At 35.6% G+C, this 12,084-nt stretch overlaps 2 protein-coding genes across 2 annotated transcripts; both read left to right on the top strand.

Moving 5' to 3' along the window:
* The first annotated feature begins 2,468 nt into the window (after positions 1-2,468).
* LOC130954522 (uncharacterized) lies at positions 2,469-5,756 on the top strand. Its single transcript, XM_057881272.1, has 10 exons — positions 2,469-2,655; positions 2,739-2,840; positions 2,936-3,001; positions 3,121-3,270; positions 3,348-3,461; positions 3,733-3,804; positions 4,188-4,271; positions 4,371-4,471; positions 4,816-4,900; positions 5,111-5,756. The coding sequence occupies exons 1-10, from the start codon at positions 2,578-2,580 to the stop codon at positions 5,507-5,509; spliced, it is 1,251 nt and encodes a 416-aa protein (XP_057737255.1). The 5' UTR covers positions 2,469-2,577; the 3' UTR covers positions 5,510-5,756.
* A 2,044-nt stretch (positions 5,757-7,800) lies between these two features.
* On the top strand, positions 7,801-11,201 carry LOC130954910 (uncharacterized). The gene is made up of 2 exons (XM_057881681.1): positions 7,801-8,642; positions 10,690-11,201. The coding sequence occupies exons 1-2, from the start codon at positions 7,983-7,985 to the stop codon at positions 10,774-10,776; spliced, it is 747 nt and encodes a 248-aa protein (XP_057737664.1). The 5' UTR covers positions 7,801-7,982; the 3' UTR covers positions 10,777-11,201.
* Positions 11,202-12,084: the final 883 nt, after the last annotated feature.

Below are 12,084 nucleotides of genomic sequence, written 5' to 3'. Positions count from 1 at the left end.
AAGGATAATCCTTTTGCACAGAAAAAAAAAAGGTATGGAGATAAAGGGTTTCCTTGACGGATACATCTATTTGGTTTAAAAAAACCAAAAAGTTGACCTTCAACAGCGACAGAGTAAGAAACTGTAGTCACCACCTCCTGTATCCAACCAATCCACCTAGATTCAAATCCCTACTTCTCCAAGATGAACAAAAGAAAATGCCATTCAACACGATCATAAGCTTTGCTCATATCCAATTTAACAGCTATTTCACTCGATAGGCCCCTCTTATTTGTCTTTAGATAGTGCATACATTCATGAGCGACTAGGACATTGTCTGAAATTAATCTACCCTTAATGAAGGCACTTTGATTAGGGCTGATCAGTGAAGTCATAAATTTCTGTAGCCGATGAACTAGTACTTTAGAAATAATCTTATACACAACTGACGAAAGATTGATGTGTCTAACCTGTGTCATATTCTTTGCATAAAGAATCTTAGGAATGAGACAGATTTGTGTATGGTTGAAGCTCTTTAGTAGTCTACCATTGACAAAGAAACTACGGACGGCCTTAAAAACATCCTCCCCTACTAAACTCCAGTAGAATTGAAAGAATTTAACCGTAAATCCATCATCACCAGGGGCGCTCTGGAGGTGAACACTAAATACCGCATGTTTTACCTCATCAAAACTGACCGGTCTAGTTAATTTTCTATTCATGGTTGCTGAAACTTTAGTTTCAAAATCTTCGAATGCATGTGTCAGATTAGCTTGGTTAATCGATGTGAAGATATCCTTGAAGTATGTTTCAGCTACTTGTGCAATTTCCTCACGGGTAGTAGCATACGTACCATCATTCTTTTCCAATTTCCAAATTTTATTTCTTCAGATTCTGGATTGGAATGATTGGTGAAAGAAACTTGTATTTCTGTCCCCTTCTTTTAGCCACTTTACACGAGATTTCTCCCTCCAATAGTTTTTCTCCCTAGAATAAGCATCCTCAAGTTTATTTTCCAAGGGTTCAACCTGTTCTTCCCCTGTAATACCCTTCTCTCTGAGAATTTCAAGCTAAGATGTGAGTTCACCAATGTCCTTTTTCGATTAGATTTGTTCTGCTGCTGCCATTGAACAGTATGGTGCCTACAATGCTTCAATTTTTGAGGCAAAATAAACATTACTGAGCCATCCACCCATTCCTTCTAAACTTCAGTGATAATTATCCGAATTTCTTCTAAACCACACCATCTCTCTGGAACTTAAACCTCCGATTAGATTTTTCTATGACCGAATTTGTATCAAGGAGGATTGGCGCATGTTTAAACCATTTTATGTAAGCCGAGACAGCGAGGCAGATGGAAAACAATCCATCCACTCACCGTTTGCAAGTGCACGGTCAAGCCGCTCCCTGATTTGGTCCTGCCCTCGTCGCCTATTAGTCCAGGTGAACCTTCTTCCAATCATACCCAAGTCCTTCAGTAAACCACCATCAATAAAATTCACAAATTCAAAAATAGATGAAGTTGATTTTAACCCCCTCCTTCTTTCTCATTGAGACTCACTATAGCATTAAAATCACCCATAATTATAACTTTTCAAAAGAAACCTTGTACAAAAGAGGAAAGTTCTGTGTATTGGGTAGATCGAATCCCATCCAAGCTATTTAAATGTACTCCAATTAGCCCCCAAGAGCAGCTCAAAGCATGATCAGTTATCTTGACAACTATGAAAAACTATTTTTCAGCAAGAATCTCAACCGTTGTGCCCTCCTTCCATGCTAAAGCCAATCCACCAGCTGTATCAGTCGGACTAATAATCCTCCAATCCGCAAAATGACAAGATCTCAACTTACTTTCTACTAGACGAGATTGGTTTTTTGTTTCACATAGAAACACAATCTCAAGAGAGTGGGATTGACACATCCCTTTTAAGGTTATGAATTGTTAGGGGTCTTTTAAAACCGCGAACAATTCCATGAAAGAACTCTCATGGCGAATTAAAAAGAATGAATAAAGAAAGGATTAAAAAAATTGACAAAATCAAACATTGACCTAGACGACACAAAAATTCTGTTTTAAAAAAAATCATAGCAGAACAAGTTGAAGAAGTATGTACTCCTCACACCATTTAACTATTATTTAATAATTGCGGTGTCGATCTTTTATATCCGTTATGTTTTAAGACCAAAAGATAAAAATTTCAATTTAATATCTTTTGTAGATTTTTTAAATGAGAAATTTAAGGTGAATAATAGTTTTTCAACATTTACTTTACATTTAAATTAATATGAATTAATTCTGTATTTTTTCTATTAAAATATTTTTCTTTAACATTCTTTGTCTAATATGCCTTTCGCATAATGTTAAATACTATACAATTAATAGTAAACTAAAATACAAATTAGTATCAAAATAAATAAATAAATATAAATGAATCATTAAATAACTATTACAGTGGACAGTGTTGCTTAATTATGCATTGCTAATAAGCATGTAAACAAGTATAGTTAAGGTAAGAAAAGAAGAGAGGATGAGGGTTTTATAAGGGCAGAGAGACAGAGAGTGCAGCGCGGTGGAGAAAAAAAGCTGAAACCAACGCAATGGCAAGCACGGCGGTGGACAAAACCGAGGACCAACTCCGCCACGAGATCGGCGAGCTTCTTCGCCAACAGCGCGAGGTCACTCTCACTCACTCTTTCTTTCTACATCTACATTTCTATTCTGTGTTCTCCAGTTTTTGTTCTCTTTTTGAAAACTGTAGATTACGGAGAGGCTTCGAGATCCTCGAGGCCTTCGCAGAGGCGCTGCTGCTCCCCGCAACTTCTCTTCCAACGGAATTCGCCAACGACCTTTTCTTCGACCGGTTTGTTTCTTTTCTGCTTAGGGTTCTCCATGCCTTTAGGCTTTAGTAATCAGCATTCAATGTAGGATATTCATTCTTCTAAGTTTGTTATTCAGGGAGATAGGAATCACTCCGAAGATCAACCCCCTCCCAAACGTCGTCTATCATCTGCTGTCGTTAAGGTACCATTTCATGCATAATCTCTATTCATTTTTTATCTATTGAAGTTCACTCCTTGATAGAGGGTTATGGCAACATAGGAGCATGCTATTGACTAATTATTATTCATTTGCGAATGAAGGTGGATGGTGGGGAGTTGACTGAAGATGCTGAGACTAAGGTGGATGGTGGGAGTGGGAGTGGAACTGCTTCTGAAGTTCACAGTGATAGGAAGCCTTTTAATTCTCATCAAAGTGGATGGTCTAGGAGAGATGATCAACGAATTTCAAAGGTGGTAAATGCAAATGTATTGCCTTCTTCCATCAGTTTTTGGTTATATAATGCTTTATCATTTTTTGTTCATGTAAGGCTTCTGAGATTCCTACTACGGAACATGTACCAAGGCTATTGCCGAAGAACGAGGATCCAAGCTTGGTTAATAGAAATAAAAGAATGCTGGGACAGCTTTTGGGAACTCTGGAGGTATGTTAAGACTAGTTTGTTTTGCTTTTAGAAGCAATGGAAATAGAATGTTATAATCTATTAAAGTCTGGATTTACTGAATACATTTTAGCTTTCTCTCATTGATAGCTTCTCTTTATGTTTCTGTCTAGCTGTTTACTGCTACTTCTTATATTCTTACAAGTTATTTTTCTTCTCTTCTATAAGCAGGTTCCTTTGATTTCATAACTATTGCTGGTGCTTACTTGGTTTCTATATTTTTATATGTTGTTTTTGGTATTAACTGTTCCAGAAATTCAGAAAGGAAGACAAGCAACTCTCAGGAACAGAGGCATATATGCGAAGATCTAATTCTTTGCAAAGAGTAAGTTAATGTCTAGTCACTATAGCCACCAACTCTCGTTCTCCCAATATACTTAGATACTCTTAAATAATGGTCCAATCGACTCGCTATGCATAACACTTATAGATAATAGACTTATGTTCATTGCCATAGGCTAGGTGAAGATTGAATAATTGATGGAATATTGATTAGTCTAGGGTGAAATGTGCCGTTTTAAACTAAAGATGAATGTGGTGAAGTGCAATGTTCCCTGTTTGTTATGATGCTTGCATGTTACGTGAGCACCTCCATGTCAAGCACTGAATTAGCTTGAATTTATAACTCATCCAACCCACCCCCTTTGGTTTTTTTCATTGTATTATCTAAGACCTCATACAATAATATTCATTGAAATTCTTTCCTAGGCTGAGCAAAGAGCACGGGAGGAAAGTGAAAGGCTTAGGAAAGAAGAGCGTGAACAGATAGCTGAAAAATGGAGGAGAGACTTGGTTGGTTTTCAGTTTAAATTAGTGTGTTCTGTGTATTTATCCACACTAACACTTTCATCAATTTCCCTTTTTTGATTTTACTCTTATTTTTATTTTCAGACTCTTAGGGCACGTGTGGCTGCTAAGACAGAAGAAAAAAGATTGGAGTTGCTATTTCTTCGATGGAGTGAGCATCATAAAAGACTAAGCAATTTTATAAGGTTATTTTTTATTTTCAGATATTTTATGACAAATCTTGAAGTAACACTAACCATTGAAGACGTGAAGCTTCTCATGACAAATCTTTTTTGTTACTTCATGCCTTAATATCTGATATCATATCATGTTATGTGATGCTTTGCAGGTTATTTTTAATTTTGGTCCAAGTGTCCATATTCACATTTTATTGAGACGAAGATAAGTTTCTGTTCATGTGCTTTGTAGTTTTGAAGCAAGTTGAGGACCAGATGTTTCCTGCTAATTGCAGGATTTTAGGTAGACATATGAATTTTTCTTTGATCAATTTTGGCTTTTCTTTGATTGAATGTGGCATGCATTTTTTCAGGACTAAAGCAGAGCCTCCTATATACTATTTGCCTAACAAGCCCTTGGAGGAAGACACTGAGTCAATTGAGAAACGCAAAGAAGAGGTTTGATCTTTTGAACTTGAGGAAACGGTGTCAAACTTACACATCCCCCCTCCCCTCCCCTTTTTTTTGTTTAGTCTTCATATTGTATAAATTTGAGTTTTGACAATTATGAGCATCACAGTTTAGCATTAAGCCACCTGAATCTTAATTGAATCTCAAAACATATAATTAATATTTTATTCATGTGATATCTTTCTTTTAAATTTGCAGGATTTCTTAGCATGGAAGAATGTTAGAAGAGAGGAAGTCTCTGAGTATCAGAAACAGATTGGGGAGCAGTATCTTGCCAATGTTGAAAAGGAGCTAGAGAGATGGCAGAATGCAAGGAATGCAAAGAAAGCAAACAATGATCAGAATTTGCAGGAGACTATGGACAAAGAACTGGACACACATAGGCTTGAGCATGGTCCCAAGAAAAGAAAGATCCCAGGTGGAAGCACTAATGACGATGACGATGATGTGGAAGATATAAATGTTGGAGAGGATGACATGATGGACGACGAATTAGAGGATGATTCTGGGAGAAGGGCTGAGGAAGCAATTGAAACAGAAGTGGATAACAACAATGCAGATTCTGCAGCTGATGCCGATAATGTTGAGAAGCAGTGATGGCTGGCCAAGGCTGTTTACTTTAGAGGATTCTGAGATATTCGTGTTTAGTAGTAATATTTTTTTTCTTAGCTATGTATTAGAAAACCTGTTGCCTTTGTGTTTTCTGTATTCAAATTAACTTTGTTCACATGTTTTCGCAGTATGTTTGGGATTGTTCTCTTTAGCATCAAACTTAGCATACAGAACTTCAAAATTTATGATGTATTTAATGTATTGGAAATTTAAATATATTTATTTTATTCTATGTGTGCTAAACTGCTAATTAGTTACTGATTAGTCCCATGTCCCTCACTATTGGTACTTGGTAATTGTCATATTACCTTCGCACGTGCCCTATATATATACAAGCAGCTGCCTTAAGAAAGAAGGCATTTGCAATTGCGATAGCAGATACTAGCCTCTTTTGATTGCATATGAGAAAAAAAAAACATACAAACATTATTGGTAATTTAGGATATTATCCAATCAAGTGCCGAGCAATTCTGCTTTTTAGAACACACAAAAGAGAGAACTTTCCAACGAGGTTCGAGACAATAAAGAATTCGAAGGAAGTTTCCAACCCTCTAGTTTCAAATGAGCGTACCATGCTGGAAACTGTCGTTTAATGGATACTTTACGTGTTATTTATCTTCTATCATTTTATTTGATAATCTCAATCTGCTACATGGCTCCATCATTTTTCTTTTTTCGGTGAGATGAGAAAGAATAGCCAGAAAGTGTTTGATTAAAAGGCTCCAAATTTTTTGCTTCACTTTCACATTCACAACCTACTTGCCATTTAATTGGTAATAACTGGATGCATTGTTGCATTATTTATAACTTTGGTTAAAGTGATATCTCCATTGTGTAGTGCGGAAAAACTAATGTGGTAACGCTTTTGTTCAAGCATTTAAAATGAGTTGTTTTAACGTTATTTAATCAAAGGTTTGATGACAAAAATATTCTCTTTTTGATGCATCCATTCTCATTTTGTTTGTGGGTCGTTAGTATAAAATAAACATCCATGTTTGATGTTCCAATCATTAGCATTTAGCAGCTGCGCTGCGCTAATTTGGATCTGCCTAATCCTTGTTGATTCATGGTACGTATAAAAAGGTTGGACAATGAATAGGTAAGGAATCTACTGAAGGGTTTTCTTAATGCGAAAGAAACAAGAGATGTGGTTGACTGGTTGGGTCTACTACAGTACTACTCACTATGTCTTGAATCGATGGAGTTGGCTTTTTCAGTTAATAATGTGACCCACATGGGGGAACTTTGATCTTCGTGAGTGTGTTTTGAGAATGCTATATTTTAGAGGTATTTAAATTTTATTTATTTAACCTTTTTTGTTAAAATCATTTATTTGCATATTTTGATACTTAGTCAATTAGGGTTGTTCCTTCAATTTTTGCATAGAAAGAGAATGATACGTTTTATGACTTATGAGTGCCAAATTTTGTTTTTCACTTTTTTGATGTTAGATATTTGTAGGTTCTGCCACCGTAGAATACGAATATACGATACGATACCTTGGATTGGAGGGAGAACCAATAAAAGGCTTTAAAAAAGAAAGCATAAGAAGCCCAGTTTCATATTTTAGCCCAAAATGCTTGGCCCCGGCAAATCTGAAGAATCTTGGCTCCGGCATTTGTCATTCGACCCTCTTCTCATGTAACTTGAAAAATGAAATTGAGTTAATGGAATATTTGTATAGAATAACCATTCAAGTATTAGGATAATAAACATCTCATGTTAAGAATTGAACTCTTGACCTTTTAGATTTAGAACTCTGATATCATATAATGATACTTTAGCTAATGGAAAAATGTAACACTAATGGTTATATCTCTAATATTGAATCGACATTTTTAAACTTTCATTATACATATTGTACAAATATTCCACGGACTCTCTATATTTTCTCAAATTATGAAAACTTTTAATAGGGTAATGCAACCGAATTAGCATCAAAGCTCAACAACCAAAACTGAAGTAGCATTATCTATAAACTACAGTAGCATTATTTGGTCGAAGAAAATTGTTGTTTTTGTGTTTCCTAATTCCAACGTGATTCAATGGTTTTTTCAATTTCAAGTAAGATATGTTCTTCATAAGAAGAAACATGGAATTTTCTAATTTATTGTAGTAGTTACTAATCAACATCCATCCTCACCATGTTTTCCACAATGTCATCATCATCAACATAACCATCATTGTTATTATTATTTTATTTTATTTTTATTTATCCATTCCATAGTTCACTAATAATTACTTTGTCTACCAAAACAACTAGCAACCAAAAAATTAAAAAGTGTGACTCCATCGTCATCGTCATCAAAAGCCAAGCCACCCTCATTCGTCATTCCCTCACTTACACACACACACACACACACTCTCTCTCTCTCTGAGTCAAGACACAGACACGCACTGTAACAACAAACCCAAGACGACAATACAGAGAGAGAGAGAGAGAGATAAAGAGAGGAAAATGAGCAATAGAGCGAACCCAGCATACCAAAATGGAGAGCAGAGAGGAAGACAGGAAGAAGCAGCAGCTTCATCATCATCGTATGCAAACGGTTACAATCAGAGCCGTCCATACTTCTACCCAACAACACCCGCACGCTCTTCTTCCGCAGCATCTCTCAAAGGATGCTGCTGCTGCCTCTTCCTTCTCTTCTCATTCATCGCCCTCTTGGTCCTCGCCGTCGTCCTCGTCGTCCTCCTCGCCGTCAAACCCAAAAAGCCACAGTTCGATCTACAGCAGGTAGGTGTACAGTATGTAGGCATAACGCCGTCCACCGTGGCCGACCCAACCACCACGGCCGCCTCATTCTCACTCACTATCAGGCTCCTCTTCACCGCCGTCAACCCCAACAAGGTAGGGATCAAGTACGGCGAGTCCAGGTTCACCGTTATGTACCGTGGAATCCCATTGGGGAGAGCCTCTGTTCCGGGCTTCTACCAGGATGCTCACAGCGTAAGGTCAGTTGTGGCCACCATCGCCGTTGATCGGGTTAATCTTCTTCAGGCCGACGCCGCTAATTTGATGCGTGACGCCTCGCTCAACGACCGAGTGGAGCTCCGAATTCTGGGTGACGTTGGTGCCAAGATCCGAGTCATGAACTTCGATACCCCTGGTGTTCAGGTGCCTAATTTCTTATGCCCATTCCCTTTTTCTCTTCAATTTTTCCAGCTCGGTAGTTCACGAATCTTGCCATTTTTGCCTCTAGTTACAGCTTACAGTTTATAATACAACTTTCCCAATTTAGCTTCGCTTTTTTTCGTTTCTTTACCTTTTTTATTTTGGCTTATGGATTAAGATTCCTAGTTGGTGGTTTCGATTTTGATTCTTAAATGTGATTGTAGTTTAGGGAGAGACGGAGAGAGAATGAGAGTGGCGGAGGCCGGAGGGGTAGAGGGACGGTGGTGTAGCTACGAATTCCACTACCCTCTGCTTTTTTCTTTCTTTATTTCTCTTTTTTTTCCTTCTTTTAAAAATCTTGCTAACATGCGCTGATGAGGACGTGGGTGGTGGCTTCGTGTTTCAGAATTCCAGTATAGTAATTACCAATTAGTACCACATTGCCCACCATGATAACGTGCGCCGAAAGTTATTTTGTATCAGTTATCGGTTTATATAAACTATGGTATCATATTATTTAACGACCTAATTTGTATTTTATATGATTATTATTATGATTTGATGCTGAGGGTACCAACACTTGACCACTTCTTCTCTTGAATAGCTTTATGCCTTCTTTAACTTCTATCTCGTCTGATTTGATACTTTTTTCTGTTGGGTGTGTAAATCTCTGCAGTTTCTGCCTAACACCATTGCATCAGATGCACATGTATTTCCCTCTTTTGTTTTATTACTATTTAAATTTATGGGTGATTTAATTACACATATTTTTGGGTACATCTTTCGGGCTATACTCCTTTAGTCATTTTCCACTTTTGATCTTGGTTGCGCTCCTTTTGGTCCTTGGCTTCATCTTCAATTTATGTACCTCTTTGTCACTGTGTGCCCATGGCTCTTCTTGGTTAATGGAATATTTCTAATGTGTGGGGTTTCTGCCTCTTATCTTTTCTTTTTTTTCTTTATCCTTTATAGTTTTACATGGCCACTCACGGCTTAATCCAAACATTAAAATGCTGCACTCATGTATAAGTATGGTTTAAAACTTTTTGAGCCATTGATTCTGCCTGAATGCCGTGGTGAGACATTGTATTGTATTTTATTTATTGATACAGTTTGTATGATAAGATTATTTAAAATGACATTTATTTATAGATGGAGGATAATTCACCCAAGTGCTTTTCAAATATGCAATTATTTTCTCTAGTAGTAGTTACTAACTTACTATCCTTTATCAATGTGCTGCTTTAATGGGGGGTAGAATGGGAATGAATTCAGGATGCAAAAGTTACTGTAGATTTTGCCATTGGAAAAACTTATTGTTACTTAGGGCCCTACTTTGGCCAGTAACTATATGATTAGAAAGGGTAAAGAAAATGATAAAATTATTAGGCCCCACCAAAGTTGAACCTAAGTCGCTGGATTCAGAGTCCATAGTACCAACAACTTATCATGGATTATGGTGTCTGTGTCAGTTGATGCTCAATAGTCAATAATGTTCATTTTAACATTTGTTCCAATGCCAAGGATGTAATTTTTAGTGGCTACTCAAAATAAGATTTCTTTCTATAAAGATAATAGTTAAGATATTAACATGTATTATATTAAATAGTTTAATTAAATATATAAAATCATTTAATAAATTATTATAATTCTTTTTACATAAAGACATCCATATATATAAATAGTTACCCTTGTCTCTTCCACTATGGTCATGATGTTAGATGCTACAATATACTAAGCATTATAAATTAGTTTAAAAAATCAATCTAGAATCATAGAGCATACAAATGTCAAAGTGTATGTTGGCATTTGTTTTCTTTTTAGGCCAAGAAAAGTGTTGAGCATGTGACTCTCCGGGTTGTGGTGGGGCACATGGCATGGTATGGGATGGATTGTGTTCACATTTTAACTCCTTCCCAATTCTTATTAACATTGTTCAAATCATATGTTTGTGGGTAACAATAATAAGACTCCTAAGTCAAAAAAATGTTGTCACTTTATCTGGGTAATAACAATCATTTGGTTGATAATGTTGAACTGAACTGCACAGGTGTCGGTGGATTGTGCAATAGCGATCAGTCCAAGAAAGCAATCTCTGACTTACAAGCAGTGTGGATTCGATGGATTGAGTGTTTAATGATTAATGAGGAGGTATCATTCACTTGTTGATGCTACTAATTAATGTCTCTCATTTCTTTAAGTAATCTAAGTAAAGAAATGAGGATGGGAAAGTAAAGGCATTGGATTTGGAGAAGTGAGTTTAGAATAGAAGAGAATGATGGTTACCAATTGATCACAAGGAAGTTGCTAAATTGCAAGGCCAGCCATCTTTTTCAATTTTTTTTTTTTACTCTCAAAAAGAATTTTGCAGAAATTATTTAATTTAATTGGTTACTTCAGTCAGAAGACAACAAAAACAAGTTGCAAACTGTAATCTGTAAAGTAAATCCAATGGGTGGGTGAGAGGTTTCTATGTTCTTCTCCCTCCCTTTTTTCTGCTCAACTATATATATTTGTTCCGTTTGATTATTATTGAGAGGTATCTACTAACAATTAATATATAGTTGTGCTCCATTAAAATCCAAACTTGCTTTGTTGAGTCTCGATTTCGAGAAAAATGAAAATTAGAAGGCATGAAACTAGCTTGTTTAGACATGGTGATCAACCTGTTTATCGTTTTCATTTATAGTCATCGTTCCCTTTTTAAAATGAGACTATAATACGCAAAAAGAGTTAGTTAAATATGACGATAGTAATAATAAATAAGGGTCAAGATCTTCTGAAGTAAAAAAATTAGTAAAGTAATAGAGTAATTCTAAAATTAAGATAGTAGATTATTCATTTTACTAAATTCTTGTTTTAGAAGATTTAAATTCAATAAATAAATAAAACAAAGCAATGTTTAGTTGGCTAATGGCTAGGTGATATTGAAAACAATCCCTAAAGAAATTTTAATGGTCTAAGGAATAAGGTATTGAGCAATTTCACTACTATGATTGGATACCAAGGCGATAAACACGGAATGTTATTTTTTAATTAGTTAAATTTATTTAAATATCAATTAAAATATCACTTTACTATTGATTTAATTATACTATTTTATCATAAAATAATATTATTCTACTTCATTTAAAAATTTACCTTATTACTATCACATAGTATTTATAATTACATTTAGACTTGGTTGTCCACTTCTCCATTTCATGAAATTTTTCATTCTTTTCAAATTAAGTTTCTTTTATCCTTTCTACAGAGATCTTTTTGGTACAATAAGCATTGGATTTTTCCAATTAACTTGACATCGGAAAATAACATTGGGAAAATGTGTGTGTGTGGAATGTTAAGCATATTAATTTGTGTTAATATAATATTAGATGACAACTTAAAAAAGAAAATCAAATAGTATGTGCAAATTAAATCCTTCGTTTAAATAAACCTATAATCA

Source organism: Arachis stenosperma, chromosome 10 (genome assembly GCF_014773155.1).
Source record: "Arachis stenosperma cultivar V10309 chromosome 10, arast.V10309.gnm1.PFL2, whole genome shotgun sequence".
In the NCBI taxonomy this organism is placed as follows: Eukaryota; Viridiplantae; Streptophyta; class Magnoliopsida; order Fabales; family Fabaceae; genus Arachis; species Arachis stenosperma.
Note: the sequence above shows the minus strand (reverse complement) of the source record. Positions and strands in the feature narration are given on the sequence as shown.